The 22,076-nt window shown below is 44.5% G+C and overlaps 1 protein-coding gene and 1 long non-coding RNA gene across 4 annotated transcripts in view; one reads left to right on the plus strand and one right to left on the minus strand.

Annotated features, from left to right (window-relative positions):
* The window catches only part of EPB41L4B (erythrocyte membrane protein band 4.1 like 4B), a 1,243,532-nt gene that overhangs the window by 201,917 nt on the left and 1,019,539 nt on the right, over positions 1-22,076 (plus strand). For all 3 annotated transcript variants that reach the window (XM_077269579.1, XM_077269578.1, XM_077269580.1), the window contains one exon: positions 19,505-19,549. In XM_077269579.1, the coding sequence (XP_077125694.1) occupies positions 19,505-19,549 (45 nt within the window). The remainder of the gene's footprint in view (positions 1-19,504; positions 19,550-22,076) is intronic.
* Positions 16,580-22,076, minus strand: part of LOC143782277 (uncharacterized) — a 38,342-nt gene continuing 32,845 nt past the window's right edge. Inside the window, exons 2-3 of the long non-coding RNA XR_013216913.1 lie at positions 19,258-19,332; positions 16,580-16,659 (exon numbers count right to left, since the gene is read on the minus strand). This is a non-coding gene — a long non-coding RNA (uncharacterized LOC143782277). The remainder of the gene's footprint in view (positions 16,660-19,257; positions 19,333-22,076) is intronic.

Raw genomic sequence — 22,076 nt, forward strand, 5'->3', positions numbered from 1 at the left:
ACTTCCAATGGGCTGCTATAGTCTGCCGGGCCTCAATGAGGGTATTTGTTATGATTGGTCTAATAGTAAGAGGATAAGTCTCCAAATCCAAACCCAGTAAAGCTAGGGAGGGCGTTAGTATCAAGGGAAGACCCGTTAAAGAGGAGATAAGGGAGCTCACTTCAGTCCAAAACTGATTCACCCCAGGGCAGTGCCACCACATATGGGCTTCTGTGCCCAAGTCAGAACAACCCTTCCAGCAAGAAGGGGAGGGGGAGAGACCCCGACCACTAAATTTCGCGATTCGAGAAGGAGTTAGATACCAATTGAACATACGTTTTTTTGATTGCTCCAGGTGGTTAATGCAGCGCGTGAAATGAAAAGCATGACCCGAGGCTGTAAGCCAATTTTCTAAAGGAGTTGAGAAGGCAAATCTGGATTCCCATCTGAGCATATAAGAAAGTTTAGACGTAACTCGTGATTCAAGAAGGGCTTTATAAATAATAGAGACTCCGCAACTGGCCCGAGTGGGTTGACCAAAGAACGCTTGTAGCGAGAGGTTGATCTCCTTGGGATCGCAGACTGGGAAAGATACAGAGTTAAGAAAGTGTCGGAGCCGAAAATAGGAGAATAGAGAGGAGGGAGGAAGGGAAAATTTTGAAGCTAGGTCGTTATAAGGAGAGAGACGACCCTGAACCAACAGATCAGCGAGTGAGAATGTGGATGTGAGACCAATGCCCCAAGATGCAAAAGAAATTTCTCCCATCAGGGTTTCTACAGCTCGCAGGGAAATATGTTTAAAAAGGAAAGGGAAATGTGACATTTTAAATTTTTGCCAAGTCGAAAGGAGGCTTTGGATAGAACGAAGAGAGGTGGGCGGAGGGGAGAAACGAAGTAGATTCATTTCCAAAAGAAGTCTGGTCGATCCACGAGGAGCAAAATGCATCTCAATCTGCAACCAAAGCGATATAGGAGACTAGCCACCAATTCCTCGCTACCTCCAGTACAACAGAGGAATAATACGATGCAATATCAGGGACCCCAAAGCCACCCCCCCCAGATGGAAGGGTCAGAGTGGCCATGGCGACACGATGTGATCTGTTACCCCAAATGAACCAACTCAGACCCGATTGAAAGAGGTTTAGATACCTTTTAGGGAAGAGAAGAGGGATACAACGGAGGAGGTATAGGATCTTAGGGAGAAACATCATTTTGACCGTTTGGATTCGAGCGATCCAGGATAATTGGTAAGACGAATATTCTGCACATAACGAACGGATATCGGAAAGAAGGGAATCACAGTTAACTCTAATAATATCTTTAAGGGAAGAGATGTGAATTACCAAGTAACGAAAGCCGTTAGGAGTCCAATTAAAGGGAAAATGTGCGGAAAGCTTTTGCTGGGAAATAGAGGGAAGGTTAACTGGAAAAATCGAAGACTTAGTAAGGTTGAGCTTGTAGAAAGAGGCGTTAGAAAAGTCAGAGAGGACAGACATAATAGTTGGTAAAGAAACAGTAGGATTTGTGCAAGTGAGGAGAACATCATCAGCGTAGAGACTGATTTTATGGTCTACAGGGCCCACCAAAATACCCGAGATATCAGGATGTGTGCGAATAATAGCCGCTAGCGGTTCCATAACAAGGGCAAAAATGAGGGGGGAGAGGGGGCAGCCCTGGCGCGTCCCGTTGGTTATTGAAAAAGTGGAAGAAGCAAAGCCACCCGCTTTAACAAAAGCACAAGGGGACGAATATAGGGCCATAATGGCTGATTTAATGTTACCGGAGAAGGCAAATTTATCCAGGACCGCCGCTAAGAACCCCCAGTGCACACGATCAAAAGCTTTTTCCGCATCTAACGAGACGAGTACGATCCCCCCTCCTCTCCAAAATCTCCAATAGGTTTATGACCCTTCTCGTGGCATCCCTAGCCTGTCGGTCAGGAATGAATCCCACCTGATCTAAAGCAATCAGACGGAAGTACTACTTTAAGACTGTCCGCCAGTAATTTAGAATACATTTTTAAGTCGCAGTTAAGCAAAGCTATTGGACGATAGCTGCTCGGATCGGTGGGGGGCTTCCCTGGTTTAGGGATTGTAGAGATAGATGCTCTTAGTCCCTCGGGTTTGATGCGTCCCTCACGTTGCCAGAACCGAAAAAGAGATAGTAGATGAGGAGCAAGGAGGGAAGAAAAGGAGGAATAATATTGATAGGGGAAGCCGTCTGGGCCAGGGGCCGACCGTTTTTTAGAGGTACGAATAACTTCAAGAATTTCAGGGAGGGTAAAAGGCTCATTTAAGTATTTTAATTGCTCCGAGGACAGCGAAGGAAGTTTGGCTTTTGCAAGGAAAGCAGAAATAGTGTCAAGAGAGGGTTGCGGGGTAGAAGGAGAGGAGGACAGATTATAAAGATCATTATAGTAAGTGCGGAATTGGTCAGCAATAAGAATAGGGTTACAAATTTTGTCTCCATGGGGGGAGATGTGGGGAATTCTTGAACGGATCTCCTTTTTTTTAATTCTACGCGCAAGGAGGGCACCAGCTCTGTCCCCCATGCCATAAAAATTGGATTTAGTTTTTTTCAGTTGAAGCTCAACTCGCGAAAGGAGAAGAGTGCGCAGTTGGTTCCGAGTCTTTAATAAATCTGAAAGGGACGTAGGGTCTGAAGAGGACAAAAGAGAATTTTCGAGTGTTTTAATCTTAGTGAGGAGGGAATCCAGAATCATATTATACTGTTTTTTAGAGTGGGCTGCTAATTTGAGAAAATGACCACGCATCACAGCCTTATGAGAGCACCATAACACATCTGGAGCAATGTCATCAACATTATTAAACTGAAAGAATTCCTTCAGGTTAGTAAGGGCTTTAAGATTAATCGTAGAAGTCAGGAGGTGTTCATTCAATTTCCAGTTAGTCAGAGGGGAATGGGGAGTGGAGTCAGAAAGAGTTAAAGTAATAGGGGCATGGTCTGACCAAGCGATAATGTCAATGGTGGCTGACGCACATAAGGGAAGAAGGGAGTCACTAACTAGAAAATAGTCTAAACGGCTGAAGGATTTATGTCTGGGAGAGAAGAAGGTGTAGTCCCTTTCATTACTATGGAGGTAGCGCCAGACATCATGCAGGTGAAAAGAGGAGGTAATAGGAGCTAGGTCAGATCTAAAAGTCAGGGAATTCGAGCAGTCAAGGGATTTGTTAAGGGGGGCATTAAGATCTCCCGCGATTAGTTTGTGACCCACCATAGACGGAGAAAGGTCATCCAATATTGAATTTAGAAAGGCAGATTGTTTTGCGTTCGGCGCATAAATCGCCAGTAAAGAAAATAGGATCTCATTTAAACGACAAGTCAGAAGCAAATACCTTCCCTCAGGATCAGAAAAGATATTAATCAATTCAAATGACAACTTAGCGCTGATAAAAATTGCTACACAAGATTTTTTATCCTGAGCATTGGAAAAAAAACGCTGAGGATAAAAGCGGGAGGTAATGCGGTAATTATCAGTCTCTAATAGATGAGTCTCCTGCAAAAAGACAACGTCCGCTCGAGATTTCTTAAGTTGGTTATATAGAAGCAAACGTTTTTGAGGAGAATTAAGGCCATTTACATTTAAAGAAAATACCGAGATAGGCATAATAAGAATCTAAAGTAGACCCTTAGCTCATATGTTAGATCAATGAAGAACAAGGATGGTCGGCTGCACAAAAGGGAGGGAAGTGGGGGTAAGGGGGGAAAGGGGCACATAACCAAGGTAACAATGCATAATGATTCAGACGCAAATGCGCCATAACAAGGACGATACAAAAACAAAAGGAAATGAAACATCAGTAGAAGTAACTGATTACCAGAAATATTTACAAAAAGCAACAATAAAATTAAGAAAAAGTCCAGAAATTCAGAGCGAACAAAAGTCGCTCGATGGGGCCGCATTCCCAGGCGTAAGTAATAGGGAAGGAGGGAGGAGAAGGGAAAGGGGCAGAAATACAACCTGGGAAACGAAAAAAAGAGAAAAACAGGAAGACGGACCCCTGAGCATATTATCCAGCAAAAGTGAAATCCAGATCAACTAAAATCAGGTCAGGCGACTCTCCATTCTGGGTCGATCCTTTTCCCACGAGATCCACTCTTATCGAAGGAGTCCTGTCTGAGAGGCTGGAGCGTTGTAGAAGAGGACGCTGGGAGAAAATTCCAGGCCTTCAGGAGTTGCGCTGCTTGAGCGGGCGTAGAGCAAGTGTGAGTGATGTTATCTCTGCGAATAATAAGACGAGTAGGGTGCCCCCATCTGTAAGCTATTTCTTTATCCCGTAGGAGCGCTGTGTAGGGCTTAAACGAGCGACGCTGAGCTAAGGTGCCTGGAGATAGATCCGGATACACCTCAAGTTTCGTAAAGCGTTCGGATATAGCGGGAGACGCTCTGAGTGCCTTCAAAAAGTCATCCTTAACCTCATAAAAATGTATTCTTGCCAGCACATCACGGGGAAGATCCGAGCGGACACCAGCGGGCTTCTGCACTCTATGAATGCGATCTATTTTTAGGTCTCTGGGTTCTAAGCCCGGTAACACTTCTAACATGAAATCCTGGAGAAACGCTCTTAGTTCCTCAGGAGGGAACGATTCTGGGACGCCTCTAAGGCGGACGTTGTTCCGTCTAGGTCTGTCCTCCAGGTCAAAGTTTTTAGCTTGTAGCGCTTCAACCGAGAGCTGGAGGTGTTCGTGATCGTCCAGGAGAGTGTTGTGAGATTGAATGAGTTCAGTCATTTTAGCTTCAAGATGGTCTGTGCGATTGCCGAGGTCCACAATCTCACCTCTGAGCTCCGTTACCATAGTCTTCATATCGTCTTGAATAGAGGCTTTCAGCTCCGATAATAGACCTTTCATCAGAGAGAGTGTGACTGGCGAGTCCGAGGAAAGAACCGCCGATGCAGCTTCTTGTGCCTGGGAGTCTCGGCGGGAAGCACGGGCTGAACGAGGAGAGGGAGGCGCCATATTGGAGAGAGGTGTCTCGTTAGAGCGGCCTGGAGGAAAGTAATCTGAGACCCGTTTAGGGATCGTAGATTGTGAAGGTTTTACCTTTCCCATGTAGTGAGGAATGAAAAAAAAGAGTCTCTGTCTAAGTTCAGCTGGATCTGGGAGATCTGGATGCTTTAAAAGACGCTTTTGTGCTCAGGGGAACGGGAGCTCCTGGATCAAGCAGCCTCCACCATGAGCAGTCAGGCCACGCCCCCTGCGCAGAATTTTCTGTAACATGTGCACTGCGGATTTGGTTTTCCATAGGTTTACATGGTACTGTACAATGCATAGGAAACTGCTGCGGATCTTCAGGGCCAAATCCGCTGCGGATCTGCAGCCAAATCCGCAACATGTGCACATACCCTAATGCATTCCCTATAGGCAGACTCTATATAGTATAATGCACGCCCCATATGCAGACTCCATAGTATAATGCACTCCCCATAGGCAGACTCTATATAGTATAATGCACCCCCCATAGGCAGACTGTATATATTATAATGCACCCTCCATAGGCAGACTCTCTATTGGATAATGCATTCCCATAGGAGACTCTATATAATATAGTGCAGCCCCTCCATAGTCAGACTCTATAGTATAATTCAGCCCCCCATAGGCAGACTGTAATATAATGCAGACCCCCATAGGCCCCCTATCGTATACTGCACCTCCATAGAAAAAATGCAATACTCACCTCTCTTCCTTCTGGTTCCTCCATTGCTTCGAGATCCCGCACATCTCCAGACAGACAGACAGTGGGCCCCGAGTAGTGATGTCAGCGTCTGCATCAGGGATGTCAGACACTGACAGGGGAATTGTGAGAGCACAAGCGTAATGCTCCTTCTCTCATCAATGTGGTCAAATGTATCGGCATTCAGCCGATACAGATGAACTTGCCATGACGTGCGGTGGGCCCACTGCTGGCAATGGGCCCCCGCCTGCTCAGTGGCCCAATAGCGGCCGTGTGGCCGAGCAGGGAGATCGATTCTCCCTGTTCTGCCGCAGATTGTAACTGTCAATACAGTTCCAGTAGCCTAGCTTCTAGTGGGCCCCCTCAGAGCGTGGGGCCCGTGGCGACTTCCCCCCCCACCCTCTCAGGTAGCAAGACTACTGATCCTCCCCCCACCACCAAATGAACACTAGTAACTCATTTCCTTTGGACAAATCGGCCTTTTATTATGCAAACATTACAATAAATAACTTTTTTTTAGTAAGGAGGTTTTTGGAGCTCCGAATCCTGGCCGAAACCAGTAAATAGTAATTAACCATTCATAATTACTTCAAGCCATCACCACAGGGTCAAGGGCATCTTTGTTGCAAGAAAACCTTTTCCATAAGACCCACTCCCAGGGAACCCACCATCAAGAGTTACAAATTCCACCAGCCAATTAACCAAAATCAAAACATAAAGGGGAGCTTACCATTCATCTGATGTACAAACCCCCCCACCACCACAATTTTCACACCAACTCAAAGAAGTCTCACAATCGCTTGCTGAAATGAAACCATAATATTATCATCCAACATTTTGGTAATTAAACCTTTCTTGGACCCCAAAATATGAGGTTGGAACCTTTGCCCTTAATGCTTTTCCCCCACCCCTTCTCAGGTTGATATACATGCTCTATTATAAATACTCCCCTTCTGACCAACCCCTCTAAACTTTTCACCCAACAGAGCCCGCGCTTCTACCCATATTTATTTTCACCCCTGCTTGCTCTACGAAGTTAAATCATGGGTCGCTGCATCCATGACTTTGCTGTGGCCTGCGTTTTTCCTTAACTAGTATTGTAGAGGCTTCCCTCCAACGGTCCCGTATATAACCAATTCACCATTTCACAACACCACCACGCTCCCACAGAACCCCCCAAATGAACACTCGGAACTCCTTTCCTTTGGATGAATTGGGCTTTTATTATGAAAACATTACAATAAATAGCTTTTTAGTAAGGAGGTTTTTGGACCTCCAAAATCTGGTGAAAACCAGTAAGTAATTACCTGCAGCCGCGACCATAAGCTCAGGGACACACCTTTGTTGCCGGAAAACGTTTCCATAACACCGACTTTCAGGGACCCCACCCTGAAGAGTCCCAAAATCCGCCAGGCAATTAAAGGGAACCTGTCACCCCAAAATTCGCGTATGAGCTGTGGCCACCGGCATCAGGGGCTTATCTACAGCGTTCTGTAATGCTGTAGATAAGCCCCCGATGTACCCTGAAAGATAAGAAAAACGAGTTAGATTGCACTCACCCAGGGGCGATCTCGGTTCGGGTCCGATGGGTGTCGCGGTCCGGTCCGATGCCTCCCATCTTCATGCAAAGACGTCCTCCTCTTTTCTTCCTGCTACGGCTCCTGCACAGGCGTACTTTGTCTGCCCTGTGGAGGTCAGAGCAAAGTAGTGCAGTTTGCAGGTGTCGGGAAAGGTCAGAGAGGCCCAGCGCCTGCGCACTGCAGTACTTTGCTCTGCCCTCTACAGGGCAGACAAAGTACGCCTGCGCAGCAGCCGCGGCAGGAAGAAAAGAGGACGTCATCGCATGAAGATGGGAGGTGTCAGACCCGGACCGTAACACCCATCGGACCCGAATCGGGACCGCCCCTGGGTGAGTATAATCTAACTCATTTTTCTTATCTTTCAGGGTACATCGGGGGCTTATCTACAGCATTACAGAATGCTGTAGATAAGCCCCTGATGCCGGTGGCCGCAGCTCATACTCAAATTTTGGGGTGACAGGTTCCCTTTAACTGAAATCCAAACATAAAGGAGAGGTTATGATCCACCTGATGTGCAACATCCCCACAACAGTTTTGCCACCAAATCCAAGAACCCCTTCCCCACTGCCACAGCGAGCATTGCCTGACTCCTCATAATGCTTGAAAAAGATCATGTTGATCGAAACGTCACCACAGAGGGTAGAATAAAGGAACTGCAAATTTTTCACCAACTTATAAGACGCTGTCATAATTTTCTATTTGAATGTCCTCATAATGTGAGTTGCATCCTGACCTAGTAGCACACCCCCACTAACCGAGGATGGGGAAACAAACTCCCCTATTCTCATGGCCCAAAAAAATGCTCACAAAAAAAGCCAGCCAAAACAATGTCTCCTCAAAATGAGAGCTGCATTCTCGCGCCAAAATGCCTCCCAATTCATCCAGAAGCTTAAATGAAACTGGCCTCCAAATTTCCGTCCTAGTTAGCCCTTTTCTTAAACCCAGTTATTGTTGTGATCTATTGAATGGGTAACTGGACAATTTCGAGTTTCCCTTGCACAAGAAAATAGTGACAGGCCCTGTACCTGTATTAGTTTTTTGGGTATCACTATCGACACTGAGCGGATGGAATATAGGTTGTCCGAAGAAAAATCATGGCCTTGTGCACAGAGGTGCGGAAGGCCGGCTAGCTAAAAAAAAATCCAGTTGAGGGACCATGCTTAGTGATATCCATCCAACACGCAAACTAGAAACCAAATGCTATTCCTGCCATAAAACGATTTAACTCTTGAAGTGGACCAACCTTCTGCCGCTATCCAACTTAACCAACAAAGTAATGCACCTACGAGGACCTCTTCAGACCACAACTCTCCGAATTCCCATCTGCATGTCTCCCATTTACTACAAACTGTTTTCTAAGGTACCCATCTACTGTCTACCAGGCATGCTTGAATCAGTGAGCTCGACGCTTGGTTACCAGTTCCAAGAGCTCCACTGGCCACTTGCTGCCTGCGGAATCCACATCTGGCACCAGGGTTCAAGAATGATCCCACTGCAAATGAGAGAGAGAATCGGCAATTGAATTCTCTACCCCTGGTACATGAACCGCCACCACCAAAACATTGAGGCTAAGGCACCTCAACACAAAATAACCTCAGCAAGCAAATCACTGGGGGAGAAGACCCAGATAAATTGTTAATTGTTATTATCACCGATATATTGTCATAATGAAAGCGTATGTTCCTATTGCTGAATTGCTCACCCCAAATTGACAAGACCACTACAATCGGGAAAAACTCTAATAACATCAGATTCTATGTAAATCTTGCCACTATCCCGGCCCTCAGCCATTTTCCTACGCACCATTGACTCTTACAATAGGCCCCAAAACCTTTAATACCCGCCGTGTCAGTAAATAATTCTTAGTCAAAATCCTCTACCAACTCGGTGATCAATAGTGACTGGCCATTATGCTTCTCCAGAAAACCCCCTCAAACTGACCAATCCTCCCTGAGTTCCCTTGTTAAATGAATGTAATGCCTAGGGGATGATGCCCCCACCATTGATGCTGCCAAGTGATGTGAAAAAACACGTCCCATGAGCATAATCTGGCATGGAAAATTAAGCTTTCCTAGCAATTACTTAATGTCCCTCAACTTGATTTTTTTGAGCCGGCCCATCTTGCACACCTCCTTGCGCAAGGCCTCCATTTTTTCTTTTTACAACCTACACTCCATCCGCTTGGTGTCAATAGTGATACCCCAAAAACAAATGCAGTTACAGGGCCCTCCCGTCTTTTCTTGTACTAGTGGAACTCCAAATTGTCCAGTTACCCATTCTATAGGGCACAGGAATGACTGGCAAATCGGGGAACCGGGTGGCCTGATAACTTTTCATTTATCTAGGTAGTGTACAACTGACGTTATTCTGGATACATCGCATATAACCCACTTCAAAGACTAACTAAATGCTTCAAAATAAGCACAGGAAATGGAGCAGCCCATGGGGAAACTCCTATCAACAAAATAAGCACCCTCCCAAAAACAGCTCAACAAATGCAAACTATCCGGGTGTACTGGCAACAAGCAAAAAGCAGACTCGATATCGGTTTTAGCCAACAACGCCCCTTTGCCATACTCCTTATCCCAATCGATTGCTGCATCAAAGGATGTATAAACAGAACAAAGCTCCTTGTCTATGCCATCATTAACTGATAACCCTTTAGGAAACTATGTGCTGAATAAGCTGGAATTTATTTGGCTTCTTCTTTGGTACCACCCTCAAAGGAGAAATCACCAAATTATTAAATGGGGGTTTCAAACGGACCTGCCATGCTCTCTCTCTTCGTGCATATATATTTATTTTTAAACTAATATGAAAGCCTTCATCCAACAAAACTGCCTTATCCCGTTTAGGGTTCCTATTTATATAGGGTACCATGGTGGGAAGACTCACTGGAATTTTGCAGGATCTCCCCTGTATCTAGATTCCCTTTTTTAAAACAACAAGATGACTCACATGATGAACCGCTACATCCTGAACACTGGTGCTTGAATTTCCAACTCATTGAACTGCCAACATGCTCCCAGCTTGCTCCTGCAGGACCAGTTTGGGACTTGCTCCCCCATGCAATATGCTGGCCATATCGCTCAGCTCACTCTTGAAAAGACTGCCCATAGCGGGAAAGTGCCATCACCTTTAGCCAAAGACCTATGTCTTTTTGGTACCACTGTATTGTAGGCCTGACTGCTTTTCTCTGCCAAAACTGCTAATTAAACCTTAACCAGGTTTGCCCTCCGTAGGTACGATGAACCACACCTATAGCATCCATGTAACAGAAAAGCCTGGAGCAATACTTTGGGGCTTTCTCACCGATCACACTATCTAGTATGGCAAAAGCTTGAAGCCAGTTAACAAAAGTCTGGGGAATAAGCCGCCACCTCCGCTTTTCTTCCTCTTCCTTTTTACTCTCATCCTCCTTTCCCCTATGAAATTACATTTTTCTAATGGCAGAAGGAAAAATATTTTCACGTACTTGTCCTTCCATATTTTTTTCTTTTACCTCCTCTTTAGATGGGCTCCAAGAGGACTTTCAAAACAGATGTAAACTTCCCCTTTTGCCCTATCATCCAACACTAGCCTGTCTCCCTTTTCTTCTTTTTCAGTTTGAGTTGACACTGAAGCCCCAGTGCTATGCGCACACCTTCGCTCCCTGCCTGTTTAACAGCAAAATTCAGGCGCTTGCACCCAAACAGGAACCAGAGACCCCACTAAACTCCCCCTGTGCTGGGGGAGAAAATGGTTAGAAGGTTGGAGGAGTGTTTAAACTAGGGATTGGGGGGGAGGGTATTCATTTTATAGGAGGGGAAGATAGTGCAGATAGAGACCTGGGCACAAATGAGGAAGTTGGGGGTGGCGGTGGCATGGGGGGTGGGGTTAGAACAGTTAGTAATTTAAGAAAGAATAGAGGTACAGAGAGTAACATCAAGTGCATGTATACTAATGCCAGAAGCCTCGCCAACAAAATGGATGAATTAGAACTAATGTTGTTGGAGCATAATTATGACATGGTGGGGATATCTGAGACGTGGCTGGATGAGAGCCATGACTGGGCTGTTAACTTGCAGGGCTATAGCCTGTTCAGAAATGACCGTACAGATAAGCGAGGGGGAGGGGTGTGTCTATATGTAAAATCTTCCTTAAAACCCATCCTGCGTGATAATATAGGTGAATTTAATGAAAATGTAGAGTCCCTGTGGGTGGAGATAAGGGGAGGGGGGAAAAATAATAAATTACTGATAGGGGTTTGTTATAAATCTCCAAAACTAATGGAAGCAATGGAGAATATCCTCGTAAAGCAAATAGATGAAGCTGTGACTCAAGGAGAAGTCATTATTATGGGGGACTTCAACTACCCTGAAATAGATTGGGGAACAGAAACCTGCAGTTCCAGCAAAGGTAATCGGTTTTTGACAACTATGAGAGACAATTACCTTTCACAACTGGTTCAGGACCCAACAAGGAGGGGGGCACTGCTAGACCTAATATTAACCAACAGGCCAGACCGCATATCAAATATAAGGGTTGGGGGTCACTTGGGGAATAGTGATCACAAAATAATAAGTTTTCATGTAACCTTTAATAAGATGGGTAGTAGGGGGGTGACAAGGACACTAAACTTCAGGAGGGCAAATTTCCAACGGATGAGAGAGGATCTTGGTGCAATTAACTGGGACGATATCCTGAGACACAAAAATACACAAAGAAAATGGGAGACATTTATTAGCATCCTGGATAGGACCTGTGCACAGTATATACCGTATGGGAATAAACATACTAGAAATAGGAGGAAACCAATATGGCTAAATAAAGCTGTAAGGGGCGCAATAAGGGACAAAAAGAAAGCATTTAGAGAATTAAAGGAAGTAGGTAGTGAGGAGGCATTAAATAAATACAGAAAATTAAATAAATTCTGTAAAAAGCAAATCAAGGCAGCAAAGATTGAGACAGAGAGACTCATTGCCAGAGAGAGTAAAAATAATCCCAAAATATTCTTTAACTATATAAATAGTAAGAAACTAAAAAATGACAGTGTTGGCCCCCTTAAAAATAGTCTGGGTGAAATGGTGGATGAGGATGAGGAAAAAGCCAATATGCTAAATGACTTTTTTTCATCAGTATTTACAAAAGAAAATCCCATGGCAGCCAATATGACTAGTGATAAAAATTCCCCATTAAATGTCACCTGCTTAACCCAGCAGGAAGTACAGCGGCGTCTAAAAATAACTAAAATTGACAAATCTCCGGGCCCGGATGGGATACACCCCCGAGTACTGCAGGAACTAAGTACAGTAATTGATAGACCATTATTTTTAATCTTTAAAGACTCCATAATAACAGGGTCTGTACCACAGGACTGGCGTATAGCAAATGTGGTGCCAATATTCAAAAAAGGGGCAAAAACTGAACTCGGTAATTATAGGCCAGTAAGCTTAACCTCTACTGTGGGTAAAATCCTGGAGGGCATTCTAAGGGATGCTATGCTGGAGTATCTGAAGAGGAATAACCTCATGACCCAGTATCAGCACGGGTTTACTAGGGACCGTTCATGTCAGACTAATTTGATCAGCTTCTATGAAGAGGTAAGTTCCGGACTGGACCAAGGGAACCCAGTGGACGTAGTATATATGGACTTTTCCAAAGCTTTTGATACGGTGCCACACAAAAGGTTGTTACATAAAATGAGAGTAATGGGGATAGGGGAAAATATGTGTAAGTGGGTTGAGAGCTGGCTCAGGGATAGGAAACAAAGGGTGGTTATTAATGGAGCACACTCGGACTGGGTCACGGTTAGCAGTGGGGTACCACAGGGGTCAGTATTGGGCCCTCTTCTTTTTAACATATTTATTAATGACCTTGTAGGGGGCATTCAGAGTAGAATTTCAATATTTGCAGATGACACTAAACTCTGCAGGGTAATCAATACAGGGGAGGACAATTTTATATTACAGGATGATTTATGTAAACTAGAAGCTTGGGCTGATAAATGGCAAATGAGCTTTAATGGGGATAAATGTAAGGTCATGCACTTGAGTAGAAGTAATAAGATGTATAACTATGTGCTTAATTCTAAAACTCTGGGCAAAACCGTCAATGAAAAAGACCTGGGTGTATGGGTGGATGACAAACTCATATTCAGTGGCCAGTGTCAGGCAGCTGCTACAAAGGCAAATAAAATAATGGGATGTATTAAAAGAGGCATAGATGCTCATGAGGAGAACATAATTTTACCTCTATACAAGTCACTAGTTCGACCACACTTAGAATACTGTGCACAGTTCTGGTCTCCGGTGTATAAGAAAGACATAGCTGAACTGGAGCGGGTGCAGAGAAGAGCGACCAAGGTTATTAGAGGACTGGGGGGTCTGCAATACCAAGATAGGTTATTACACTTGGGGCTATTTAGTTTGGAAAAACGAAGACTAAGGGGTGATCTTATTTTAATGTATAAATATATGAGGGGACAGTACAAAGACCTTTCTGATGATCTTTTTAATCATAGACCTGAGACAGGGACAAGGGGGCATCCTCTACGTCTGGAGGAAAGAAGGTTTAAGCATAATAACAGACGCGGATTCTTTACTGTAAGAGCAGTGAGACTATGGAACTCTCTGCCGTATGATGTTGTAATGAGTGATTCATTAATTAAATTTAAGAGGGGACTGGATACCTTTCTGGAAAAGTATAATGTTACAGGGTATATACACTAGATTCCTTGATAAGGCGTTGATCCAGGGAACTAGTCTGATTGCCGTATGTGGAGTCGGGAAGGAATTTTTTTCCCCATGGTGGAGTTACTCTTTGCCACATGGGTTTTTTTTTTGCCTTCCCCTGGATCAACATGTTAGGGCATGTTAGGTTAGGCTATGGGTTGAACTAGATGGACTTACAGTCTTCCTTCAACCTTAATAACTATGTAACTATGTAACTATGTAAACCATTATTTGCCCGATCCAATTTTTCTAAGAATTCCCACACGATCCCTAAGAAACGGCCAATACTACCCCTTTTTGACTCCAAAGCACCCAAACTGTTCCCACTAAAAACAATACCCATAAGGAGACCCACCAGCCAAAAAAATGGAATCCGGACGATCACTCCCTGGGTTTACAGGGACCAGATCTTCTTAGGCACCTTTATCAAGCACAGTGTACAAATTTCCAACCACCATTATATACCTATAGTACCACCCCCTAATTTATGAAATCACCAATCAGGATACGGCACAATACTTAGAAAAAGCATATACACATAAATACATATAAACACATTTACAAAAATAGCAAACATAACAATATCTAATCTAACATAGATCTACTAACCCTGATCGCTCTAATAACCAAAATCCAGCATAACATGCAGAGGACAGTGCGCATGTCTCAAACGGCCATTCATTGAATACACACCCGTCTCCTCTGCGCATATCTCCTGTGTATCACGGATCAAACAGAGACATCCACAAGTTCCTCCTACGCACCCCCTCTATTCAAATTATCATGGGGGAATCCGGCAACACGAGAATCTGTTTGAATTAGACCTAGGGACTCATAATAAAAAGAGATCAAGAGAAAATGGTCCCCAACCATATATACATAAGGTTTTTCTATCTATCAAGGGTCAAATAGTTATATATACATTACCCCAAAAGTGACAGATGGAAAATATATCAAAAAATCGCCAGCATAACAATAATAAATATAAACATATACATATAAATATATCATAACTAAAACGACGACACACTTATCATGTTACGCATAATCCCATATTGCACATGATCAGAAAAGTTTTTACTATTCATAAGAACACAGATTAGGGACTGAGACCAAGGGGTACACTATATGCAGCAGAAACATTGCTAAAAATAGCCTTATATCTACGGGGCAACTGTTATACAAAAGAAGGGTATCCCATATCAGAGATTATCCCAACACTTCATAAAGGGCAGACCGTCTGTTACATACAATTCCTCAAAAATTGCCGGATCAGCTGATATCCTATAGGTTAGTGATCATTTGTTCAAACAATTACACAGTGTGTATACAACTAATCAAAACATGACTACTAAAAAAACAAAAAAGTATATAACACAGTTAAAAACACTCTACCGATAAGAAACCACAGAAACATTATCGGATGCTAAAGACAGCAGCTCTGTTGGTATTCAATGTTCATTCCCTTAGGATAAAGGGTGTCAAGCTCAAATATCCATCTGAGTTCCTTTTTCTTCAGAAGGGCAATACGGTCTCCACCCCGTTGCATAACTTTTACATCATCAATGACTCTATACCTCAATTGGTTAACCGAATGACCGAGCTGCTGTCTTTAGCATCCGATAATGTTTCTGTGGTTTCTTATCGGTAGAGTGTTTTTAACTGTTATATACTTTTTTGTTTTTTTTAGTAGTCATGTTTTGATTAGTTGTATACACACTGTGTAATTGTTTGAACAAATGATCACTAACCTATAGAATACTAAACCTATAGAAAACTTACCTAAAGAATAAAAATAAAAAATATTGATATACTCACCCCTTGGACGGCCCATGGCTCTCACCGGTCCAAGCGTCTGCCTCCGTTCCTAAGAATGCAGAGTGAAGGACCTTCGATGACGTCGCGGCTTGTGATTGGTCGCGTGACCGCTCATGTGATCAATCACAAGCCGCGACGTCATCGAAGGTCCTTCACTCCCTGCATTCTTAGGAACGGAGGCACCGCTAAGAGCCAGGGTCCGCCGGAGGGGTGAGTATATCAATATTTTTTATTTTTATTATTTATTTTTTACATGAATATGGATCCCAGGGCCTGAAGGAGAGTCTCCTCTCCTCCAGACCCTGGGAACCATATGCACCGCACACTTCCGATTTCCGATATCGCAAAAATATCGGAACTCGGTATCGGAATTCCGATACAGCAAATATCGGCCGATATCCGATATTTGCAGTATTGGAATGCTCAACACTAGTGCTCAGGGTAAAAACAATAAGAAAATATGTAATGAACGGAAGCGGAGGCACAGGTGGTGAAGTTCACATTCGTTTTTTATTGATTTAATCTGTGGAACCTCGGGACCACGGGGGGCTCTGAAGGGGGTAACTATGTGAGCCCCAGACACCTGTGGTAAGTCTCCTCAAGCGCAGGTCAGAATGGAATGCCTGGAGGACACGGGTGCTACCTCCAGTTAGATGCCGGACACGTGGCAGCTGTCCCAGTGGGACAAATGGACAAGCAGGGTTAGCAGATGTCGTTGAGCTGACCAGTGGGTTCTGGGTATACGGGTAGGAGCTGACACCGGTGGTAAAGGAGTTGTCCAGAGGTATGGATGGCTGAATGGTTGGATGTGACGGAACTGGCATAGACAGAACGGACGTTGTCCAGGATAGCCATGTGGCAGGCGGATGACAGTCTGCGGAGACAAACAGTGTAAGCAGAGCAGTGGCAAAACACTTCAGAAGCTAAAGCACACACTAGCTGAAACCGGAAGCTAGCAGCAGAGGATACTTATTGCTCTGGCACCCTCCCTATGGTGGAGGGGCTAAAAATAGTAATCGCTAAAACGCAGGGCTGGACTGGCCATCGGGCACTTCTGGCAAATGCCAGAAGGGACGGTGCCAGTCGTGGGCCGCTCGATCCGCCTCCCCCCGCCGCCGCCGACTCATCCCCCTGCCGTCGCATTCAACTATACCGGCGACTATGACGCCGCTACAGTTGAATGCAATGATGGAGGATAGAGCGTCTACAGACGCTCCCTCTCCCATCATTCCCCGCTCTGCCTCTGACACTGCGGGTGCGCGATGACGTCATATCACCACGCATCTGCTGTGTCCCGGGCAGACTGCAGTCGCTGAGACAGGAGCAGGAAGCAACGCAGGCAAGAGGAAAGGTGAGGAGAGTGTTTTTTTTTTTTTTTTACTGGACTGTGGGGAAATTCTCGGGGGGAGCAGGAGAGATGCGGGCTGTGCTGTATATACCACTGTGCGGGCTGTGCTGGCTATCCACTGTGCGGGCTGTGCTGGCTATCCACTGTGCGGGCTGTGCTGGCTATACCACTGTGCGGGCTGTGCTGGCTATACCACTGTGCGGGCTGTGCTGGATATACCACTGTGCGGGCTGTGCTGGATATACCACTGTGCGGGCTGTGCTGGATATACCACTGTGCGGGCTGTGCTGGATATACCACTGTGCGGGCTGTGTTGGATATACCACTGTGCGGGCTGTGCTGGATATACCACTGTGCGGGCTGTGCTGGATATACCACTGTCCGGGCTGTGCTGGATATACCACTGTGTGGGCTGTGCTGGATATACCACTGTGCTGTATATACCACTGTGCGGGCTGTGCTGGATATACCACTGTGTGGGCTCTGCTGGATATACCACTGTGCTGTATATACCACTGTGCGGGCTGTGCTGTATATACCACTGTGCTGTATATACCACTGTGCGGGCTGTGCTGTATATACTACTGTTCGGGCTGTGCTGTATATACTACTGTGCGGGCTGTGCTGTATATACTACTGTGCGGGCTGTGCTGTATATACTACTGTGCGGGCTGTGCTGTATATACTACTGTGCGGGCTGTGCTGTATATACTACTGTGCGGGCTGTGCTGTATATACTACTGTGTGGGCTGTGCTGTATACTGCTGTGTGGGCTGTGTTATCTACTATGCAGGCTGTGCTATATACTATGCGGGCTTTGCTATATACTATGGGGAGTATATTATCTTCTATGGGGAGGCCATGTTATGTACTATGTGGCTGTGGTATATACTATTGTGGGGGTATATTATATTCTATGGGGGAGGTTGGGTTATATACTATGGGGGAGGTTGTGTTATATACTATGGGGGGCTGCATTATATTCTATGGGGTTACATTATACTCTGTGGGGTGGCTGCATTATACTCTGTGGGGTGGCTGCATTATACTCTGTGGGGTGGCTGCATTATACTCTGTGGGGTGGTTGCATTATACTATATGTGGGCTGCATTATACTGTATCGAGGACTATGGGGAATACGTTATACTATATGAAGGACTATGGGGTGCATTATACTATGGGAATTGAATTGTACTACATGGATGACTATGGCAGTGCATTATATTATATGGAGCACTATGAGAAGTGTATTATGCTATATGGAGGACTATGAGGAGTGTATTATACTATGTGGAGGACTAAGCAGTGTATTTTAATATATGGAGGACTACATGGAGGACTGTGGAGCACATTGTAATATATGGAGGACTATGGGGTGTATTTTACTAAACAAGTAAAATGCTGCATATTCAGATTGTTTTTGCCGGAACAAAAATCATTGTTCTCAGCAGCACATCGCCGCTGTAAACTGTAGATGTGCTGCTGATAACATGATACTGTATGGGGATCGGTTAGTGATCTGTTAGTGATCGTTCTGTCCCATCATTCTTTCTCAGACGGTGGAAAGAGGACGGGAAACAAGTGTTGAACAACTTCAGTATTGTCGATCAAACTCATTTAGCAGCCTGAACTCAGCGCTTGTAAATACAACCGAAATGCTTTTGTGTGATGTACAATATGTTAGCATTTTGGGCCCCATTTTAAACTTTGCCTAGGCGTAGGGCCCCACTTTGCCCAAAACCGGCCCTGCCTACAAGTGTACAAAGATATTATAAAGTCACCATGTGACAAGTGGGCCTGTGTAACTTCAAATGCCAGAGCTGAATTTTAGTCCCAGTCCGGCCCTGCTAACACGCCATTGGTCAGAAGTACTTTTTGAAAATGCACGCTGTCTCTAGAGACCGGGAGCGCACGCGACCTTAGCACTCTACCCGGGAACCTGCTGGCCGCGTGCCAGGAAGCAGGGGAAAGAGAGGAAGCAGAGGCTGCAGCAGGATGGCGTGGAGTCTGCTCAGAGCGGGAGTCTGAATACTTTCTTTTTTTCATCTAATATTCTTGTTCTGCTTATTTCCCTCTCACAATTCTATATTATTTGACATTTCTACAATTCTAAACTTAGTCTACCTTACTTTCGCTGTCACAGCTTTAGTTCAATGGATTGTCATAGTCTTTTCCCATTTATCATGCCAAGCCAGGATACTAAAAAAAAGAATGAGAATGGAAGATAAAATTTGAGAAACTGAAAAAAACATACTATTAAACTATATCCTTATTTATTTTAAAATTACTTATATTTTTCTTCTCGTTAGGAAAAGAATGACATTCTACTGTTCTGAATAATTTTTTTTTCTTCAAACGTTTTTTTTTACAGGTACTTATTTGTATTACAGCTTAGACAAGACATCTTATCGGGAAAGTAAGTAACTTTTTAGACTGTTTTGTAATATTAAAAGCGTATGTAATGATCAGGCCATGCATTCCCTGCTATCCACCCCCATGCGGTGTCCACAGCCGAAGGAATTATTACACACACCGGTCTTGGGGATAACAGTTGCTTTTACTTCAGCAGGAACGGGAAATGTAAATTGGAACAAATACGGAACAGTCTCTCATGAGTAGTCCATGGCGAATACAGTTCACACGTAGATGCAGACACAGAATTTAGGTTCTGGAGCTTTAACCCCTTTCTGACATTGGACGTACTATCCTGTCGAGGTGGGGTGGGCCCGTATGACCACCGACGGGATAGTACGTCCAGCGCGATCGGCGGCGCTCACGGGGGGAGCGCGGCCGATCGCGGCCGGGTGTCAGCTGATTATCACAGCTGACATCCGGCACTATGTGCCAGGAGCGGTCACGGACCGCCCCCGGCACATTAACCCCCGGCACACCGCGATCACACATGATCGCGGTGTGCCGGCGGTACAGGGAAGCATCGCGCAGGGAGGGGGCTCCCTGCGTGCTTCCCTGAGACCCCCGGAGCAACACGATGTGATCGCATTGCTGCGAGGATCTCTTACCACCTCCTCCCTGCAGGTGCCCGGATCCAAAATGGCCGCGGCATCCGGGTCCTGCAGGGAGGGAGGTGGCTTACCAAGTGCCTGCTCAGAGCAGGCGCTTGGTAAGCCTGCAGTGCTGTAAGTCAGATCGGTGATCTGACAGAGTGCTGTGCAAACTGTCAGATAACCGATCTGTGATGTCCCCCTCTGGGACAAAGTAAAAAATAAAAAATAAAAAATTGCACGTAAGTAAAAAAAAAAAAAAAAATTCCTAAATAAAGAAAAAAAATATATATTATTCCCATAAACACATTTCTTGATCTAAATAAAAAAATAAAACAATAAAAGTACACATATTTAATATCACCGCGTCCGTAACGACCCCACCTATAAAACTATATCACTAGTTAACCCCTTCAGTGAACACCGTAAGGGAAAAAAATAAGAGGCAAAAAACGCTTTATTATCATACCGCCGAACAAAAAGTGGAATAACACGCGATCAAAAAGACGGATATAAATAACCATGGTACCGCTGAAAACGTCATCTTGTCCCGCAAAAAACGAGCCGCCATACAGCGTCATAAAAGAAAAAAGAAAAAAGTTATAGTCCTCAGAATAAAGCGATGCCAAAATAATTATTTATTCTATAAAATAGTTTTTATCGTATAAATGCGCCAAAACATAAAAAAATGATATAAATGAGGTATCGCTGTAATCGTACTGACCCGAAGAATAAAACTGCTTTATCAATTTTACCAAATGTGGAACGGTATAAACGCCTCCCCCAAAAGAAATTCATGAATAGCTGGGTTTTGGTCATTCTGCCTCACAAAAATCGGAATAAAAAGCGATCAAAAACTGTCACGTGTCCGAAAATGTTACCAATAAAAACGTCAACTCGTCCCGCAAAAAACAAGACCTCACATGACTCTGTGGACCAAAATATGGAAAAATTATAGGTCTCAAAAATTATAGGTCTCAAAATGTGGAGACGTAAAAACTTTTTTGCTATAAAAAGCGTCTTTTAGTGTGTGACGGCTGCCAATCATAAAAGTCCGCTATAAAAAATGCTATAAAAGTAAATCAAACCCCCCTTCATCACCCCCTTAGTTAGGGAAAAATAATAAAATTAAAAAAATGTATTTATTTCCCTTTTCCCATTAGGGCTAGGGTTAGGGCTGGGGTTAGGGTTGGGGCTAGGGTTGGAGCTAAAGTTAGTGTTAGGGTTGGGGCTAAAGTTAGGGTTAGGATTACATTTAGAGTTGGGATTAGGGTTTCAGTTAGAATTGGGGAGTTTCCACTGTTTAGGCACATCAGGGGCTCTCCAAACGCGACATGGCGTCCGATCTCAATTCCAGCCAATTCTGCATTGAAAAAGTAAAACAGTGCTCCTTCCCTTCAGAGCTTTACCGTGCGCCCAAACAGGGGTTTACCCCAACATATGGGGCATCAGCGTACTCGGGACAAATTGGACAACAACTTTTGGGGTCCAAGTTCTCTTGTTACCCTTAAGAAAATATAAATTTGGGGGGGCTAAAAATCATTTTTGTGGGAAAAAAAAATTGTTTATTTTCACGGCTCTGCGTTGTAAACTGTAGTGAAACACTTGGGGGTTCAAAGTTCTCACAACACATCTAGATAAGTTCCTTGGGAGGTCTAGTTTCCAATATGGGGTCACTTGTGTGGGGTTTCTACTGTTTGGGTACATCAGGGGCTCTGCAAATGCAACGTGACGCCTGCAAACCAATCCATCTAAGTCTGCATTCCAAATGGCACTCCTTCCCTCCCGAGCTCTGCCATGCGCCCAAACAGTGGTTCCCCCCCACATATGGGGTATCAGCATACTCAGGACAAATTGGACAACAACTTTTGGGTCCAATTTCTCCTGTTACCCTTGGGAAAATACAAAACTGGGGGCTAATAAATCATTTTTGTGAAAAAA

This window comes from Ranitomeya variabilis, chromosome 6 (genome assembly GCF_051348905.1).
Source record: "Ranitomeya variabilis isolate aRanVar5 chromosome 6, aRanVar5.hap1, whole genome shotgun sequence".
NCBI lineage: Eukaryota > Metazoa > Chordata > Amphibia > Anura > Dendrobatidae > Ranitomeya > Ranitomeya variabilis.